The sequence below is a fragment of the Macrosteles quadrilineatus genome, unplaced genomic scaffold (assembly GCF_028750875.1).
Source record: "Macrosteles quadrilineatus isolate MER2022 unplaced genomic scaffold, UCM_ALF_1.0 Scaffold_9__3_contigs__length_116548681, whole genome shotgun sequence".
NCBI lineage: Eukaryota > Metazoa > Arthropoda > Insecta > Hemiptera > Cicadellidae > Macrosteles > Macrosteles quadrilineatus.
The window spans coordinates 61,261,996-61,283,755 of NW_026542602.1; the positions used below are offsets into that span (position 1 = coordinate 61,261,996).

Consider the following 21,760-nt stretch of genomic DNA (forward strand, 5'->3'; position numbering starts at 1 on the left):
ATGCCAGTAAGATTCAAGACTTAACCGATATTACAACATTGATGGATAAATAATGTTTACAAAGTCAGTTTTACACTTTATACATATTTACAATAAGTTTGAGCATTTTCTACAAGTACTTAAACCACAACCTTATTGAGATATGAAGGAGGAATATAATTCAAGAAGACATAATTGTATGTAAATCTTAAAATTACTGTACCAAGGAGTTACATATTCATTGATCATGTATTTTATAAATTCATGAATTTTGTTATGGATAGGTTTAACAGCAGGCTTACCAAATAAACACATAGAATTTTCAGAGTGACCAGCTCCTTCAGTAGTAGAGGCTTGGTTTTCATTTAACCACAAAACTATGAACTAAGAAAACCAAAACTTTTACTGAAGGAGCCAGTAGCTCTGAAAATTCTATCCATTTATGTGTTATATGCATTTTCCTAATCAAGGTAAGCTTGTTGATAAACCTATCCACTACACAATCGTTTAAAAAACCACAGGCCTAAAACAATCTTCACCAAAAAAACTTCATATAATTACATTGTAACCTTTTATAATATACAGGATGTCAATGTACAATCTAAGATATCTTTATAGTTAATTATAATTCTCAAATGAAAATCTGCACTGCACATTTTCACTACATTATTTACAGTAAAATGATCAAATACTTTTTTACAGAAATTACCTTGGAATTGACAATGTTTAAAACCTAAACTAGCAAGATAAGATACAGTATAATACTTTGCACTTTTGCAGCATGTTTTGTATTTTTCATTGAAAAATACAAAACACAAGGTAAACGCCCATTGAAACGAGTAAGCCATGACTTGCTCGTGAGGATCAATAAATAAAAAAATTCTATATTTTGCAAATAAAGAAGAAAATTTAAAACTTTACATTTTAACACCTACAGCCAAGTGCTCAATTTGTAAAAAATGAGGTGCCAGAACAGTAACCTATTTAATGTGGTTAGTAGTAGTATTTTTATCTTTCCGAAAGAGAGGTACCGGAACCCTCTGTTCTGCCGCGTTCCCCCACAAATCGAGCACTGCCTACAACACTTGCAAATAGCCCACTACATTAGTAAAGATGAGTGAGTGACTACTACATAATTCCAAACTTTTGGAAACAAAACTAAAGTCTCTTTGTACAAATAAAACAATGCACACCTACAGTTAAAATCTCGTAATTATAGAGAGAAGATATACAATTTTTAATATTTACAAATCTACTTAGTTACAGTGAAAGCAGTTGTCGTAAAAAAATATGGTTTAAGAAATTTAAAATAAAACACACCATCATAAACAAATACTATCACTCTTAAAAGGTTATGTTTTTAGGAAAAAGCATTTAGCTTGGATTAAATAAATAAATATAGGATCACTCTTAAAAGAGACACTATTACAAGTGGAACTACGACTTTTTACACATCTACAAAATAAAATAATAGTGTGGGCAAGAGTATGCCAGATATACTAAACTAATTCTAGAGGTTGTGAAATCATAAAATGATTATATTAAATCTATGATTATATGATACTATGATACTATCCTCATTCTACAATTTTGGTAAATTTAAGTACACAAAAACTTAAACTTCCCTAATTTTTCAAATAAATGTTCACTCTATGAAAACAAAAACAAACCATAACCTACCGTATTTTATCTGATTATTCAAATATCCATAGGATATTTACAGCTTTGAAATCTGTACAAATCAACTAGGATTAATCAAAATCAAAATCGTCAAAGATTTAAACAGAAGGCAGTAGAGTAGCTGCCAGCTTGAGTCCGTTTTTATCTCGTGACACCAAAACTCGGACGACGCTGAAAAGCTGAATCAGTTGTACTTTTTCTATCCCCTCCCATCGTATGTACAATTGGGACTTGTTGGCTTCACTCACATGTTCAATCTCGGCATTTAATGGCTGAAATAAGAGAAAAACACTTGATTGATCAAATACACAAGTAAATTAGCTATAGCTGACATTCACTTTAAATCCTTCAAACATCTCATCTTATTATACAAGCTGTATACATATTTTTTTCCATTTCTGCATCAGCAATTTTGAGTGAAAGAATCACAAATACTTATAAGGGAAAATGGTCCAAATCCCTAAAACTATTTTGGATATGTAAGAGAATAACCCTCCCCTCTTTCACCAATCTCCAAGTCAGCAACAAAATTTTTAATTCAAATTTTTTGTAAAATTTACAGATTTGGAGCATTCCTTATTAGGTTGAGTTTATTCCCCATAAATTGCACGAGGCAAAGTGAAAGAGGGCTTGATTTAAAAAAGGGGTGTCTGTAAAGATTTGTAATTTTCATAATTTCTTAAATCAAATTGTCAAGCCATCTGTATTTATTGACTCAAAACAATGAATTTGAATTCATAAATCCACATACAGTGGAGCTCTCGGTAAAATACAGTGAAACCAATAACAAGTGTATTTTCCTCTTAAGACCCTTAATTCATCTTACTGTAACCCCAATAAGAAGTTAGCCTTGATAACGAGTTTTACTTGATAATCCCTATGAGAGACTTGGTACCAAAATTCTACTGTGTCACGCCTATGATAACTTACATCAGTGTAGACTCGCAACACAATCCCGAAGTCTCTGACGATGACATCAGCTGATCTATCCTTGACGTCGATGACAGCCGCCAGACTCTCGACAGGTTCCCGCAGGTACAGGGCCAGAAACAGCAGGGAGCTCTGATCACCAGCCACCTTGGCCGCCAGCTTCTGTCGGTTGCAGATCGTGGCGATTCTATCAACACAGAAACATCAATGAGGAATTGTTAAGCAAAAATGAGTTAATAAAACAGTCATCAACTACCAATTCTTTGAGACGGCACACACTTGGGTGTGTATTTTAAGCAAAACCAGCTGTTTCATTAGTCAGATCAGCTGGTTTATTAGTCAGGATAATTGATTAAAATCCCAAAAATAAATAGTAGCTGAGAATTTGGAACCATCAAAAAGCTACAACTTTTCTCAGGATGGAATCGGCGACCTTCTGATCATTACAACCACTAAGCTTACCAACTATATACCGATATTGATCCAACAACTAGAAAAGGAGCTGATTAAATAATTCACCAAAACGTCTTTAAGTTAAATGAAAAATTTGGTAGGTATGCATAATAATAATTATCTATTTATTCAAAACTCTTGGCTTTTACTTAAATTTACTAAAAATTCATTTTGGTTTGATTGGGTCTTCTTAATTCAATAATTCATGTAGATGTTTAATTTTTTGCCTCTACTAAAGAATTAAGTAGCCTAATCTTTTCTATTTTGTAATTGAAATCTTAATAAAAATAAATAAAAAAAGATCTCAGCTAATGTCAACATTTTTGGAATAATATTACATAGTTGAGCCACAAAAATCCCATTTTAGCAATCTAAAGGCATTGAGAATAAAATTCCCCAAGACTCCTTTACACACCTCTTACTATCCAGATGAGACCAAGTAGGCGGAGGCGTGAGCTCTAACGATGCGGCCAATAGTCTGTGAACCATCACGTCCGCGTAGCGACGTATCGGCGAGGTGAAGTGAGTGTAGTACGGAGCGTTGAGAGCGTAGTGGTGCAACTCTGGTATCTCCTTGGACGGGCAAAAGTAGTTCGCTCTCTGTAACATACTCAGTTGTAACATCACATTGAACAGAGTTAGTTTCAAACAAAACATATCCTCTTCTGTTTCCGATTATTTGTAATAGAAAGATTTTAAAGAGGATAATTAAATCATTGAACTACGTGGTGTGACACTAGACTATGTGGGTTGAGGTAAAATCGAATTATGAAATGAATTAATTGAATCTTATTATGATTGTTCTCCAGTTGGGATCCCTGTGAAAAAGTTCAGTAAAAACACAAAGTACCCTGACAGTAAAAGAGGACATCTTTTTCAATATAAAACATGAATGAGCAACTTTAAGAGAGGGAGGGGGTTGTGTAGATAAAACTTGTTTGTTAGCATCAAATTGTGACTTTTGGATACTGAATCAATAGTCAAAGATGATAGTTCATACAGATGTGGACAACAAACAAGCATTAGATAGAAAACTTTTCTTTCCATTTTTTCCCCATGTTTTGAAGTGAATTTGTGTATTTTCTGCACCAATGGCATTTTTTACGGTTTGAAAAGGAACGATCCAAACCCTGGTATTGTTACTATCTAACCTAATTTTTTTTATTATATTGCATCATTAATTCATATCCCAATGACAAGGGCATCTGGGTCTGGAAACGATCTCACTCGGACACGAACCAGTGACCTTCAGATTCAAAGGCCAGTACAAATTCTCATAGCACAAACTGAAAAGGGGGTAAAGTATTTTAAAATTTCAGTTTGAATTGATTAAAGAAGGGTTAAACTTGATTAATTCTTTGTTTAAGCTTACATTAATTGAGTAACGGCTAATTTCATTCTTAACATTTTTTATTATTTGTTCAGTTTTTACAACATGACTGCAAACCTCCCATAGCAGAAAGCAACAATTCTCACCAGCATAGGCTTGGCACACATCTGATTGAGTACGATGTACCTCGCCCAGCTGATCGTCTCGTCTTCTCCCTCCACAGGCGAGCCGTACTTCAGCATGGACGAGTGTAGCGTCCCGGCATCAGATATATCCAGGTGAATGCCATACGTCTCCAACCTTTAACATATCAAATACTAAATCAGTCGGTTAAAGTCATCCACCTGTTAGAAACATTTACTTCTTCTTCTTGCTGTTCAATAAAAGGTACTGGCTGAAAAACAGCTGGTCTTCAGCCACAACGAAGCTTCATAGATCATTTAATTCCATTCTACACTCATTCTCGATAGGAAATATACTTTATTTACATGTTCGTTGAGAACAGTACAACACCATAGGATATTTACAGGTTGTTTGTTGTTTGTACAAAAACAGATTATATAAAAATCATGTTTGGGTCATTCTTTTTCAGCGTAGAAGGGTCTTTCCAGCAGCTGTACGCTTTTTCTTGAAGGTGGTTAAATTGTTAAAATATGCACTTGTTTTAGTTGAATACTTGCATATTCACTATAAGTGGTTTGGTTTAATATACCTGTATTGTTGGTAATCCAAATGGTTGCTGTGGCAACTAGTTTCGGCACACAATGGAGCCATCATCACGGTTCACAAGAACATTGTCGCTTCCTCTGAAGGTCGTCATAGTTCACACATATTTACAAACACGAAACATTGAAAACACAAACACTTATGACTAGTTTTTACAACGCAAAGTAGTACCAGTAACAGTATTTTGTATAAAGTTGAAATGTTTGCCGTTGTTTTTAGCATTGAATACTAATACTACAGCGTACTTACATAAATAAACCAGCTTTAGTCAGTATTCAATACTTAGAGAGCATAGTTGAATACTATAGATGTTCAACTTTTTTACCATCCTGTGATACTGCAGCAGTATGTGTAACATAAAAATGTCTCGGCTTACGATGATTTTGAACTTTTAGTTTAGTATGTTTAAAAGGTTGATGTAAGAACATAAAACAGTATTCAAGAAGTACACTTTATTCTATGCTAAATTGAACTACTGTTCGTTCTTTAATATTCAATAATTAGCAACAAATTTAACATGGAAGTAAAAAATATACTTCATTGAGACGTATCAAATTGTCTTAAATCTAATCCCTGGTGAAGTCCTGCATCACAGAATTCCATTGTTAAGTTATGTGTTATTTTACTATGTAAAATAAACTCCTGGACTCTTAACTCTCCGAGTAAACTTGCTCAACTAACTCTTCCCCAACAACTCTTCAAAGCTTTAAAGTGTATTTAAGGGGAGTTTAGCTTAAAATACACTGGGAGATACACTAACCTTTTCTGCAGTTCCAACATCATGTTTAGTTTAGGAGGTAAGTGATGGCGGAGGAAAGCCAGGTCAGGATACGCTGTGTATATGTGTTCCGCTACTGTCATGTTGGCTAACAACATGAATTCTTCAATCAACCTGGACACAAGCAAAGTGTTGATTATACAACTTGGAGTTGAATATGATGAAATTTAACTTCCCATGGTTAAAGGGTTGATTTCAAAGGCATATTCTTGATTTTGTTTATTCTTTAGGAATTGGAAAACACCTTTTCAAAATCTATCGTGATTTAATTTTTGATACAGTAAAATAAAGGATAAGTCAACAGCTTAACCCTGAAACTGCCGGTTGAAATTTCCAAAAGGTCACTGTACTTTGCTGCACTTTGTATAGTTAATTTAATAAATTAATGGACAATATTATTTGTATTTCATAAAAAATGAAAAATATATACAATACAGCTGCACTGTATTGTATACTTTATATTTTTCAGAAAGAAATAAAGATTTTATTTATATTATTTGTATAGTAATAAAACCTAATCACAATTTGAACTGTGTTATCTCTTCTACAAAAATAGTTCATACTGTATACATTTTTATAAGTTTAAAAAAATACTATAAAGTTAATGTGTTATAAGTATATACAAAAAATGAGTGATAGAAGCTAACAAATAAGCCGTATTTTATTGTTTTTGTGAAAAAATTCTGATAGTAAAATAAAAATACTCTAGTGCATCAGGGGAAACAAACTGATTCTAAAACTACTTATTCAATTGATGCATTTTTGTTCACCCTACCTATGCGACTCTTTATTCTGATATATAAAACTGCTTAGAGGTGTTTGCGTTTCTGCGTCTAGATGAAAACACAGCTTAGGTTGGTCGATACGCAGAGCTCCTGAGTCAAATCTGCGTTTACGCATGATCTGCGACAGTTTGTACAGAATACGGATCCTTTCTGCACAGTCTTCTGCAGTGAATCCGTTGCTCACTTCCGGAAAATCTTCAGCCGTAAAGGTCTTGTCTAGATCATCAATCACCATCTAGAAAAGTCATCCTATTACGACTGGTATATCAGTTTTTTTAGTTTGCACACTGTACAAAAACACAAACCCTGATACTGAATTATAAACAAAATTGTATTCAACGAGAAGCCCATAGTTGATTGAGGTATTTTTCAGAAAAGAAAAATTCAAGTAACTTACTAGAGGAATATTTGTATTTTTGAAGTTCTTAGTTCTTGAGGTTCTCAATCTAGTGTCAAATACATTTCGCAGGCGAGTAAAGTCTTCAGGGAGAGAAACAAATATTTTGGCAAAATCTATTGGAGACTAGGATAAGAACCTCAGTAAGAATTAAGGCTACAAAAAGATAAAGATACCTTAAAAATAATTACAAACACAAATAAGTCAGGGGAAAAATAGATTAGATAAACAATAGTTAAGTTGTGTAACCTTGTTATGGGTGTATGAGCCTCAAGACTATTTTTTGGGGGTAAGATAGCTAAAATCTATCCCTTTCAGAGAAAAAAAGCTCAAATATTTAAATAAGTCTTCCCTAGACGAAAAAAATGTACTTACTTATACAGGGTGTCCCGGAACTCTCTACCAATATTTTAGGGCATTGATCCTGGGTAAAAAACGTACCTAAATATTATATTCAAATTGTCCGGAAGTCATTAGTTACTCACACAGCCACCATTTTGTTTTTTTCAGTTATTATTTTTTTTCTAAAGAACGGTTAAACATACGAAATGGAAACTTTGCACAAACATTTATGACAACTAGACAAAGCTACAAAAAAATTATGAAGATTTTTCTAATTCGTAAAACAAAATGGCGGCCATTTAAAATTTTCTTTCTTAAATAACTCAAAAACCACTGATTTTACAAAAATTTTAAATGGCCACCATTTTGTTTTATGAATTTGAAAAATCGTGATAATTTTTTGGTAGCTTTGTCTAGTTGTCATAAATGTTTGTGCAAAGTTTCCATTTCGTATGTTTAACCATTCTTTAGAAAAAAATTAATAACTGAAAAAACAAAATGGCTTCTGTTTTAGTAACTAAGGACTTCTGGACAGTTTAAATATGATATTTAGTTATGTTTCTTACCCAGGAGCAATGCCCTAAAATATTGGTAGAGAGTTCCGGGACACCCTGTATTTATTCCACTTTACAGCAATTAATTTTAGGTATATAGCACAACAAGCAGTAAAACTACATTAGTTAGTTTTTCTTTTCTAATGTAAAATTAAAAATTTTTAATCCAAACTTAATAACTACGAATCCCAAAACATTATAAAACAACAAATAGCCTACTAAAGCTCATTAAGCTAAATAACATGTCTTTGTAGAGAAAAACTCTAGGTTTTCCTTGCCATTAAAAAGCGAAATGCACTCACCTGAGCATGCTCGTACGCTAACTTGGTGCAAGAATGGATAACTGAGCGAGCGAACCGGTGAGTGACGACTTGAGCGTCTGGAGTGAGCTCCACAAAGACGGAGAACGCCAGTTTATCTTCACCAGACGTGAGCGAACACAGTTGACACAGCTCTAATGGCAACATGTGGTAAACCTGAAAACACAATTATGTCATTCCACCCTGTTTCTGCACTACTGAATTTATACTTTTATTATATCATTAACAAAAAGAATTAAATATAGACCGACAACAGTGCTGCGGTTAGCATATGTTCTGGTGTCCACCGCTAGGAGTTCCGTGTACTTAAGGCGCACACCGCTGCAGCGTATGCTGGTATTATTCAGCGAGGAGCCGACGACGGCAGCGAATCGAACACTGAGCTTGTTCTAGTGGCACATCGTGGAACTTTCCTTTGACAGTCTATATTTATTCTATTTAATTTGTCTGTGGTTAAATTTACCATCAATGTGAGGCCTAATGTATTATTCTACAAACAGTTTCAAATGTGAATTTGTGTAGTTTACAGTTAATCCTTCTGTTGAATTTTAATTTTTGTGGTTACTTTTTAACTCCAGAAAAACAATTGAAAACTTTAGAATATGCCACACTACTTTCTTACATTTGCATATTATGTTTGAGCTATTGCAATGCTTCACAGGCTAACTCTAATCACTCATCTTATCACTAGTAATTAATGGACTTACCCTCTGGACTAGATATATAGTCGTAGCTCTCTTGCTCACTTTGTGGTCCAACATCGTCTTGGGCTGTAAAAAGTGACTGACATCGGAAATGTGAACTCCAACTTCGAAATTACCATTTTCCAGCTTCTTAGCAGAAACTGCATCGTCAAGATCCTTAGCTGTCGCCGGGTCTATGGTGAAAATGCACTCTTTCCTAGAAATTCACATCACATATCAATCAAAATACTACTGATTATATGACCAATACTGACTAGGCCTATCATAATTAATTAATTTTAGGTTGACATGTTTTTATGGTAAAACCAAAGGTTTGACCAAACATAAAGAAAAATATATCCACTAAATAGTGATTCCAAACCTGAGGTCATCACGTTTTGCAATTTCTTCGTCTGGTATTGTGTAGGGTAGTCTCGGGAAGAAAATGTTCAGTATTGGATCGTGGGGGGTTGGGTCCAAATTGTTTTCCAACAGTATAGCCATGGTTTCCGCTTCTACATCTCCACTTTTACCAACCTCCTTGAGGATTTTTCTGAAAAATAATAATTTTTAACTTTATTCGTTCCATAATCCTATTGAGTTACACTATAGCCTCCCGTGGCGAGACAAAAGTAGCAACACTGCTGTTCCATCAAAACAAAACAGCTGTTGCGTTGCTTTAATTTACAAATAGGCATGACCTTGCGACAAACCAACCCCGCCCTCGGCTTTGTATTAGAGGAAGCTATGCTTACACGATGAGCATTTAATTGACCAAACCAACAAAATACACATTAAAGCTTTAATATAAAGGAATGTCATTTAGCTAGTTCTATTTTATTCGTTAGTTTTTTAAAAGTGCTGGAAGTAACCTCTACTCAGTTAGATTTATAGCTAAAAAATAGATAATATATTCAATAGTTTTAAATTGTTAGATTTTTTGTCAGGTGGAAGTATCTCAAATACGGGTTATTGATTTTATGTGATCAGTGAGGGTTGCGTGCGGCCTTGAGGGTTTATCGCCCTTGTTGACAAAAAACGGGGGGTGGGAAAGAGAAAGTCAAAGTCCAGTTGCTTTGGTATGCAGTGGGCCCATGGAAGGGCAATGACAGCCAATAACAACACCCCAACCAACAAGGGGTGGGAAGGGGGAATGTTTGTTTGGTGTTTATAACCTTGGTGTGATATACTCGTTAGAGGAATATCTGGAAAATGAGTATATTTGAAAGATATTGCTTCTCCCATAGGTTTGTAGCTTATTATATGCTTTATTTCTTTTGTAAGCTATTTTATTTTAAAATGTAGTATAGTATTAGTATTAGACTTTGTGACAAATCACCTGTCAAGAGAATTGATGTAATGTGATGATGTTTAATAAATAAATAAATAAATAACCCAACCTAACATAACTGCCGCAGCGCGCTGTATAAGGGTGGCCTCCAGATAATACCACAGTACCAATATTATTTACAGTAAGTATAAAAGTGACGGAAGACATAGTTTATTTATTATATTCCTACTTCAGTATCTTAAAGTCTATGCTATTACCGAAAATCAAGAATGTCTAACCTCAATTAACTTTCTTTCCTGGTTCTAATTGATATAATAAACTATAGACATCCCAAGAACAAAACAACCTGCGCAGAAATGAAAAGATCACGTGGTTCGCGCCGGTAGGTGGGGCTTACCCTTCAAACCTGCGCGGCTTGAAATGGCCCAGGGTTTCTGGTATGACTATACCACGTTTTTGACCAAATGTCCGACAACTTGTTAAACCAATTAAAATCCTTTATGAAATTTTCAAATTCTTTCCGACAAATTACAACTGACCCTTCTGCAATGTTGACGTTAGTCCACGCCGTGATCTGCGCCGTAAAGATAGTGTCTGTGTACGCCCCAGGGCTGTGTTTGTAGCCTGCGGGGAGCGAGGGGTCGCTCAGCGGTATCTTGATTCTGGGCACTCTGGAGTCTCGGGGCGAAAACACTACGTAGCTGCTGTTAGGTTCAATAGTAGACTGTAGCTTGCCGACAGTCGTGCGAGAGTGGAACTCTTCCTTGATGAGAACAACCTGCACAAACGATTTGAGGTTAACCTTTCCCGAACAGGCGGGGGATCAGGGATATGAGATGAAGGACAAGTTACAGATGTGTATTCATAATTTTTGTAGATGTTGGGAACAGGAGGTGAATATTTCCGCCACTTCTGTGGACTGGTTGGTGTACAACCAGCTGGTAGGAACCACTGTGACCATTTTACTCTGCAGAAGGGTATGAACATGAACTTGTAAGTGACAGACCACTATGTGCTAAATAAACTCAACCTTATTATTTCTTCCAAATTTTCTAGAACATAAATCTTGTTTGGATTTACCATACAATATTTTTTTTAATGAAATATTGTGTAACAAAAACATTTTGTTCATTAAAATGTGATATTTGTAAGGATAGGTCGCAAATACATCCAAATCATTATTTTTATCGTAAAAACGTCAGCAGATTATCGTCTCACAAAATTACTCTTTTGTTGTGTTTATTTAAAGTAGAAAGGAATACAAAAATTTACAAGAAATACATTTTTTCCATTTTACAAGTTTTGGCCTGCCTTGTTAGGAATGTAACGTCTATGTACAGATTTTTCAGGAACAATAGGCTTAAAAAATATATTTGGTTCTTACTGTCTACGCAATCTGCCACACTCAAGAATATAATAGGCTTATATTTGAATGGAAAAAAATCCACACTGGCACAAGAAAGACAAAAGCTTAACACTGTGCATAAACATCTGAGAATTTAACTTTTACACCTTTTTAAATCAAGAAAGGTTTGAATTGGGAAGAGATACCATAAACAATTCAAGTCTTTTTTTAAGGTATTTCTCCAACAGTGTTTTTTGATCCAGGTTAAAATATCTTTTCCAAAAATTTTCTTTTTTGTTTCTACAGTGTAATTAAGATAAGGTTGATAATCCCACCAAATATTTATTAGTAAAATTAAAAGGAATGCTTCTCAGATTTGACTTTGGTAATGACATTAAAATTTGGCTATAACACTATATTAAAAAAAATCACTGTTTCCCAATCACTACGTAATTGCTTAAGATACTTTAAAGCGTAGAAGGTAACTTACTTTTCCAGTACGCTGTTCAGGATTGACCTAAAAAAAAATAATTAAAGTTTATTAAATAAAGTTAATTGTTATAGTTTATAAAAATTATAAAGTTTTGACTATTAATTGATGCTCATAAAAATTGATCTAATACTGCTGTGAATGAATCCAACAATAACTTACAACTCAAATAATATTCAAAAGGAACATCAAATCAATTTTCTGGGATTAACAATAGATGAAAATTTGAATTGGGATAAGCACACACAGAAAGTTTTAACCAAAACTAACTCTGGAATGTTCGCATTATCAAAAATGTCCTTTTATTGTAATTTGAAAACCCTAAAAAGTATATATTTTGCACACATTCACTCCCATATTTCATTCGGTTTAGCATTATATGGGTCAATAAAAATATTAAATATGGATAGTATTTTGAAGCGACAAAAAGAAGCTATCAGAATTATGCTTAAGCTTAAACGAGATGATTCGGCAAAAGAACATTTTAAGAAATTACAAATTTTTACAGTTTATGGGCAATATATTTATGAAACAATTCTTATCGCAAAAAAAAAATGAATCTGAGCAAGTAATAAATTCAGTGCATTCTTATAATTTTAGGAGGAGAAGGGAGTTTGTCCAGCCTCACAAATTAAAATTTTTTGAAAAAAAACCCTCATATGCTGGTAATGATTTTCTAAAATTTGTCCCTGAATTCATAAAAAAAGAAACGAACCTATCTAAATTCAAGAAAATTCTAAAGGAGCATTTAATAAATCTAGCATTATATTCTTTTGATGAATTTTCCACCTCCCATAAATAATAGTATTTTTATTTTAAGTATTCTGACACTATTCACTGTACCACCAATGTACATGATTTACGAATAAAGATGTTTGAATATGAATATGAATAATGTTAATTATAATTGGGCCTACTAAGTACATATGGAACAATAACAACAAAATAAAAAATCTTGTTCTAGTTTAAAGCAGTAGGCTTTTCACTTTTTCAGTTTTCCAATCACAATAATCAGTAGGCTTTACTATAGTTCGGCCGCTTAGAAAGCGACCTCCTCCAGCATTGGTTTAGCATTAGCGCGCAGGTTGTTTTCTAAAGAAGTGAAAATATAAAACTATAGTTCGGCCGCTTAGAAAACAACCTGCGCGCTAATGCTAAACCAATGCTGGAGGAGGTCGCTTTCTAAGCGGCCGAACTATAGTTTTATATTTTCACTTCTTTACAGTATATACATAATAGACCTGCAAGTTTGACTCCTTGAATACAACGGATGCACCAACATTTTAGTAAAAAAAGTGATTATTATAATACAACTATTAACTAATAAAATTATAAAGTTTAGATACATGATAGGACCTACCTTCCAGTTTTCCGGTGGATTCAGAAGAACAACAACTTCATCTCCTTCTAACGCTCGATTCCTGTTTTTCAACCCTTCGATAATGATATCTTTTTCTTCTCCCTTCAAAATTATACAATTGTTAGCTAAACAAAATTACAATCAATAGCATAATTTGCAACTGTTTTACTGATGGTAATATTGTTTAAACAATTAATTAAACATCTAACATCATGAATCTGGTATAGTGCATGAGGCAAGAGTCTAATACACATAAGCAACCCGGACTTCAGACCACACCTTGAGCTCTGATTTTTTTTTTTTTTTTGTGGAAGAAAATCAGTGGTGTAGTCATAAATTTTCTGATGTGCGAAAACTCACCATTGCCGCAAAAAAGATTCGGGTGGATTACAGGTCTATATAGGTTCTTTGGAAAAAGCAAGGTATGGAAATGCTTTTTCCAACATTCCTATATTAATAACCTTGTGTTTTTCTAAGACAATGACAGGCATTCTCAATTAACTACTACGCCAACTACGCCACTGATTGTTTCAACCAAAAATAAAACACCACCACAGCAGCAAACCTGCAGACTTAACGAATTACAATTAGTCTGATCCTTAAAAATGTGTCAGATTTATTCCCTCTAAAAAAAACCATTATGTTAGATAAGTGTAGTGTACACAATAATGTACCATAATGTTGCCATTTTTACGATATTTAAATTTGTGTTATAAAGAGTTGGCAATATGTTTTGCATTTGTGTCCTGACTGCAATCAGGCGACTGTGACGTCATATCGTATGATTTCAAATAAAGCTCCCGGATTGGCTACAACCCATCACGCCACTTTTCCCTCCACGTTTAACCACCGATCCAAAAGTTTTCCTTGCTCAGAGTCCTCAAGATTCCAGCAAACCGTAAACATGTAGTCGGCCGGGTTTTATTTAATTCCCCAAATGGTGTTTTATTTCAAAGATTGCACCCCCAAACGTTCCAATGAGTTACTTAGGTTTGCTGCTACACTGAAAGTAATGCTGGGTTCAAGCCCGCTAGAGGTGTTCAGGGATCTATCGCCTTGGTCACCTCTGGTTTCCCAGCAACTGGGTAAGGTCTCGATCGGGTAGTGGTGTAAATAGGTGGTTGGGGTTCCCCCCATCAGCTTGCTGGTGGTCCCCTTCTTCCTGACTTTGATGGCGGGCTCTGCCTGTCAGGGATTAGATAGGTCCCAAGTGTTGCTTGCACTAAATGCGTCAGGGCATTCCATTATGGTCCTTCTGGGTTTCGTACCTGGGGGAGCCCAGGTGGAGTGACGCTTAAACAAGTAGCCGGTATCCCTGGTTAGGATTGAGGGGAAACCCTCTCTCCGATGGGTTGCTTCGGCAGCCGGTGAGCCTGATGACCTTAAGTCATCCTCCCATGATGTGCCAAAGGTTGGTGCATTAGCTTTGGCCTACATCATGGGGCCCGGGTATGTTTAATTACAGGTACCGGGCTTGCAGTCAGGGAGCTTGCTCTTATGACAAAACAAAATGCGAAAAAATGAAAAATGCGAAACACTGAAAGTAAGAGAGTTAATTTAGTAAAATTTTGACAGCTTAGGTAGAAATAAAAATCCCGATGAGTATTGTGTTGACGACTGAAGAGTAAAAGTTAGTGTGCACCACTGTGCATAATTAAATTACCTTCACCAAACTAGAAATTATAAAAATAATTAAAGAGTCTCAAGCCATATTATTTACCAACCAATATCCAATATTACCAATATTTTTTTAACAATTGTTTTATTTTGACCCAATCTGGATTGCTATTTAATAACAAACTGGTTTTATTATGTTTATTGTGTACATTAACATGTTGGTTAATGTATGTTAGATAACCAACCTCGGAAACGTATGCATCTCTGAAGCATTTGGCGTTGATTCTGATGCTGCCCTGCAACAATATATACAAAAAATGTAACGTACAATATAAACTTATGTAATACTCATTAAAACTGTTAGTTTACACTAAGATTTTTATTGAAGATCTTTGCTCTTAAGAATTTCATGAAGTAGCCTAAGTATAAAAACAAACAAAAAACTAATTTTCTAGGAATGTATATTTTAATATCATTTATTTACTTTTAGGCCTACTTAGTTATTTTTATGGTTTGATATAATATATCAAACTCAAAAAATTTCTACAAACACACCTCTTTCAATAAGTAAATAAATTATATTAAAATATACACTCCTAGAAAATTACTCATTTGGTTAAATATTGCAATAAGTGGAAAATGTTCAATATTCGTTAAAAATTTTCCACACTGATCACTGGGGTAGACAAAATTTTGTTTCTATTATTTTAGGGTTATTTTCATGATTTGTGCTTTACTATTTGGTTATAGGAGACCAGTTATTGTTTATGATTTATTCGTTTTATTTGGTAAAATGAGGTTTTAAATGACTGAAATAACAAGAAACAAATTATAAACAAAACACAACCTCTACAGTTGGACGTACAGAACTAACAATAAATTGGCTTCAGCTGTTCCATAAGGATGACAAATCTACTAAGGGAGTATGTTTTATATAGATGACTTAAGTCTCAACTGATTGATTTGAACACCTCATAGTCAAAGAGTACTTGGTGGGGCGACAAAGTCCTATTAGAAGACTTTTCTTCACTAATTTTCTTTGATATTTTTTGTTGGATTTATTATATTATTCTATACTTTAAGTGAATCAGAATCAGAATCAGAATCAGAATCAGAATCAGAATCAGAATCAATATTTTATTCCATTAGACATGTACATGCATTAGGATACGTCAAAGAAGTTGAATACATGCTGTAAAAACACAAGTCAAAGATAAATTACAGTACATAACAAATAAGCAGTGTTGGATCGAAAGGCAACAGCAGTAAGTTCAAAGTACCATTTCGGTACTATTAGTCACCAAGTAAAAAAGGAAAAATTTTTATGTGATTTGGAAAAAAATAAAATTTAAGAAACTCTTAGATAAATGTTGGTAACTCACAGTAATCATGGTTTTGTTTCTCAGTCCTTCCTCGATTTCAATCGGGGACAAATAGTCTTCAAAAACATCTTGCTTCTTATTTTCGCTGGGAGGTTTCTTCTTCCTTTAATAATAATTACTTTATTAATGTTCTATCAGGAAAGTAATTTATCAGTTTTATTAACAGCGTCTTTGCCACACTGAGCATGCTTCTTGAACTAAACTAAAACTACCAAAAACATTTTTATTTAAAAAAATGTGTATAAGCAAACATACTAAGAAGACCCAGGGTAAGAAAAAACAATAGGCTAATCTATATCATTAAATATTTTAAGGCAGCAATCCACATCTAGGTGTGTATTTTAAGCTAAAAATTAATGAAGGGTGAAGAGAAATGATCTGCGTTGCTTTGTTATTGTTACGGTACTGATTAAGATCAGCTGTTTTATTAGCTAGGATCATTATTTAATGCCCAATGACTAAGGGACAACTGGGTCTAGTTTTGAACCAGCAAAAAGCTACAGACTTTTCTCAGGCAACCTTTGATTTACAGGCGAGAACTATGACCACTCAGCTACACAGCCAGTTAAATGGGATAAGGCAAAGCACAACCAATTTTTGATGAATAAAGATCAATACAGCATTAACGACCACGTGTCTCTGCTTAGCCAGTGGGAATCAAGTATCAAATAAGTTAGTAAATAAGTAAAGTAGTGATGATAATGATGATAATTAATTTGAGATAGTCAATACTTGCTTGATACTTGAAGATCTACCACTGTTAGTGTCACTTTGCCGTGGTGAAGAAATATATTGGGTAAGTAATAAAAAAATATTGCACTAGATACTTACCGGGCTGATTTTTTGTGGTCTTGGAAAAACTGTTCATTCGATTTTGGTGATCTAGGCGTATAGCTATTTTTTGGCGTTTTAGGGCCTTTTTTGGAACTGGGAACATTGTCTGTGACGTCTATTCCATAAGAGGGACTAAGAACATTGTGCGGGACGTTTACGTCTGTTGAAGGTCTCTTAACTTCTGTTCCAACATCATCACATGGCCTTGCTTCAGCATCTTTTGTGTCTTTGTCGCCAACTTGTTTTTTTCTATTCCTAGATTTTTTCGGCTTCCGATTTTCTTGTGTTAAAGAACATCTTTTCATATCATCAACTAAATCAGCAAGTTCTTTCTCTGCTTTGGCTAGAATGCCATTAAAGTTTGGTCCTGTTGTTATGTCACAGTTCACAGCTTTATTCATGTTCCTAAAATAATTATTACAAATTAAATTGCAAAGTTAATTTAACAACCCTTCTAAAAAAATTGAGGTTAATCTAAACACTGTTTAACTATTAATCATTCCATAAGTTTAACTATTAAGTTAAGAAAAAAGCTTGTCTAAGGACTTTGGAATTGTTATTTTTTGACCTCTTTAATCCACTATTTTAAATGTAGGCTATCCATTTTAATTGTAAACAAAAATAATCTGGAGGTAAGTTAACATAGGCTACCGGTACCTAATTAAACATATTCCTACTTGATTAATTTTATAACCTAACTTTATCTTCCTAAGCTAACCTTTCTTAATGTAGGTATCTAACAAGTTAAAGGTCACAAATTGTCTGAATTTTAGTCCTCGTTCTTCAAGTCAGCAATAAGTTTAACTCATTATAAGTTAAGCTGCGTTTTAGCATTCCTGTTTCTGTCGGCAGACAAAGCGTCCCATAGGCACGGATATTTTTGGAGTAGGTAGCTAAATCTAGAAATGTTACAATGTATTTGCCCAACCACTTGTTGGTGTCAACCATATTCAATATTCACAAAAAGAAGTATAAAATACGGTACAACAAATCTAACACTGCATTAACCAACTAGACACGTTTTAATTCACCAGCCGCTTGTGAGATACTAGGCGTTCACATTTGCTAGCCGCCACCAGCGAACAGTTCACGTTTTAACTGCCAACGCAGGATAGGCAGCGCTAAAAAGTTAAACATGTTCAACTTCTGATTTTTGCTAGTAAAAACCAGCCGGTATTTACCAGTCGTTGGTTCTGGATCAGACTAGGCTGCTTGCTAGCAATATAAGGCCTACCAGCGGCTGGTTAGTAGCGTGTACTAAACAGCCTAGTGTGATCATTATCAGCCTAGTGTGAATATTGATCATTGGGTAAAGTACCTAATCCATCCCCTTAAGTAAGTTATATGTACCCTGAAACACATACTGACAGATTATTGCCTCAGAAGGACTGCATGTCAAAAAAATAGTTTACTACTAGGCTACATTACGTACCGGTATTAACTTAATTTGTTTAAATAGGCTACATATTGTAAATAGACGCAATCTATCCAACTTTGTAGGTCAAAGATAAAGAAACCAAGTATTCAAGTAAGTAAGTACCTAAATGGACAATCGCACATTTTGCAAATTCATCTAGAAATTTAGGCCTTTGAACCTAGATCCTAACTTAAGGGTCTGGGTACAGTTTCTTAACTGGGCTATGCTAATCAATTAAAACTATCGATTCGACAAGTTTGGTTGGTTAGGTTATGATAGATTAATTTTATATATTTAAAAATATCGATTAGCCTATTAGGTAATTATATCGACCTCCGGACCTCACGCGAAATTAAAAATTTCTTTTTTCAAAATGGTCGAAATTTTACGCTGATTTCAAAAATGATTGTCGTTTTTTTCGGAAACGTCCCGTTTTCCCGGAAAATGGGAAAAACGGGAAAAATATTTTTTGCTCAAAACCCATGTTGTGGGTACTCAAATTATGCGGAATTTCCTCCTGGACAAGAATATGTAAATTGTATTACGATCGGACCACTATTAAGTAAAATATCACCGAAAAACGGGAAAACGGGTAATTTTTTTTTTTGCTCAAAACCCATGTTGTTGGTACTCAAATTGTGCGGAATTTCATCCTGAACAAGAATATGTAGTTTTTATTACGATCGCTTTTAAGTAAAACATCACCGGACAGGTTAACTAACCTAACATAACCTAACTTAGGTTTAAATTAGGTTAGGTTAGGTTAGGATAGGTTAGTTTAGGTTAGGTTAGGTTAAGTAAGGTTAGGTTAAGTTAGGTTAGGTTAGGTTAAGTTAGGTTAGGTTAGGATAGGTTAGTTTAGGTTAGGTTAGGTTAAGTAAGGTTAGGTTAAGTTAGGTTAGGTTAAGTTAGGTTAGGTTAGGATAGGTTAGTTTAGGTTAGGTTAGGTTAAGTAAGGTTAGGTTAAGTTAGGTCAGGTTAAGTTAGGTTAGGTTAGGTTGGTTTAGGTTAGGTTAGGTTAAGTTTGGTTAGATTAGGTTAGCTTAGGTTAGTTTACTTACAATACTCACCTATTCTAACCTATCCTAACCGATCGCTTTTAAGAAAAATATCACCGGACAGATTAACTAACCTAACATAACCTAACTTAGGTTTAGATTAGGTTAGGTTAGGTTAGGTTAGGATAGGCTAGTTTAGGTTAGGTTAGGTTAGGTTGGGTTAAGTTAGGTTAGGTTAGGTTGGTTTAGGTTACCCTAGGTTGAGTTTTGATAGGTTAGATTAGGTTAAGTTAGGTTAGGTTAGGTTAGGTTTAGTTAAGTTAGGTTAGTTTACTTACAATACTCATGTTATTGAATAACTAACCCAGCCTAACCTAACTTACGAACTTAGGTTAGGTTAGGATAGGTTAGTTTAGATTAGGTTAGAATAGGTAAGTATTGTAAGTAAACTAACCTAAGCTAACCTAACATAACCAAACTTTACCTAACCTAACCTAAACCAACCTAACCTAACCTAACTTAACCTGACCTAACCTAACTTAACCTAACCTAACCTAACTTAACCTAACCTTACTTAACCTAACCTAACCTAAACTAACCTATCCTAACCTAACCTAACCTAATTTAAACCTAAGTTAGGTTATGTTAGGTTAGTTAACCTGTCCGGTGATGTTTTACTTAAAAGCGATCGTAATAAAAACTACATATTCTTGTTCAGGATGAAATTCCGCACAATTTGAGTACCCACAACATGGGTTTTCAGAAAAAAAAATTCCCCGTTTTCCCGTTTTTCGGTGATATTTTACTTAATAGTGGTCCGATCGTAATACAATTTACATATTCTTGTCCAGGAGGAAATTCCGCATAATTTGAGTACCCACAACATGGGTTTTGAGCAAAAAATATTTTTCCCGTTTTTCCCATTTTCCGGGAAAACGGGACGTTTCCGAAAAAAACGACAATCATTTTTGAAATCAGCGTGAAATTTCGACCATTTTGAAAAAAGAAATTTTTAATTTCGCGTGAGGTCCGGAGGTCGATATAATTACCGCCTAGTAATCAATATTTTAAACTCAATAGTTTCATTCGATATTAGCATAGCCCAGTTAAGAAACTGTACCCAAGGGTCTCACTATGCAAGGCTAAAGAGCTTAAACATAATTTAGAATTGGCTAACTAAGTTAAACATTCTTACTTATTTAAACATCCACGTCAAAAATTAACTACAGCTTGCTTTAACTTATCGAGGTTAAGCAATAGGCCTACCTTTGCCTGGCCCTGGGCCTCTTCTTTTTTGGTTTTTCCATACTTTCAGGATCTCCGTTGGAGTTGGAAACTGCAGTAGACGTGGTTGGAGTAAAGCATAGTCCAGGATTCATTAAACTTGAGCTTGGACTGCAAACCAAGACACTTCCCTGACTTCTGTCTGAATCCATTGAAGACTGTACCTTAACTATTAGCTTAGTAGCTTAGTTAGCTTTGATCCAGCTATCTGAACTAGCGATCTTTCAAAATTGATTTGTAGGCCCAACTGTACAATCTTAACTTTCAAAAATTGCCAAGATGCAACACAGAACTTGTACAATCGTAAGCCCAAAAGGGGTTTGAAATGTTTTTTAATTAACAAGTGATAAGATTATGAAATCACTCAAAAATGTTAACAGATCAAACAAATCGCGTAGTCTCAGTTATGCAGCCTAAAGCCTGAACAAAAAACCTTGGTAAAAATGTATCAATGAAATGTTACACTTCACTTCAATTACAATACACTGCTGGTGCTAGGGTTATAGAATAATATAATCAGAAGCAGAAGAACCAGAAACCAGAAACTAAACAGACAATATGGTGCAATTTTTGACATTTCATTTGGGACAAGAAAAAATAGGTTTGAGGTTACAATATAAAATAAAAAGAGTTAAAAAATGAGTTACGAGGACGGGTTGATGATCGGTGGGGCACACGGGAGGGACTAAGGCTAACATATCTTGTAGTGTCAGCGTTCGCCGCTAGGACTGCTAAGTTGAAACAATTTAAATTAATTTTTTATTTTTTATTTTTTGTTATAAAAT

At 34.4% G+C, this 21,760-nt stretch overlaps 1 protein-coding gene across 1 annotated transcript; it reads right to left on the reverse strand.

The window, feature by feature from the left end:
• Nucleotides 1-64: 64 nt before the first annotated feature.
• On the reverse strand, nt 65-21,549 carry LOC129003924 (DIS3-like exonuclease 2). The gene is made up of 16 exons (XM_054432266.1): nt 20,958-21,549; nt 17,274-17,681; nt 16,443-16,545; nt 15,306-15,356; nt 13,444-13,545; nt 12,084-12,110; nt 10,788-11,026; nt 9,340-9,510; nt 8,982-9,174; nt 8,257-8,430; nt 6,652-6,896; nt 5,859-5,990; nt 4,519-4,672; nt 3,458-3,642; nt 2,590-2,776; nt 65-1,931 (listed from the first exon to the last, which is right to left on the reverse strand). Exons 1-16 carry the CDS (start codon nt 21,125-21,127, stop codon nt 1,758-1,760), a joined length of 2,715 nt encoding a protein of 904 aa, XP_054288241.1. The 5' UTR covers nt 21,128-21,549; the 3' UTR covers nt 65-1,757.
• Nucleotides 21,550-21,760: the final 211 nt, after the last annotated feature.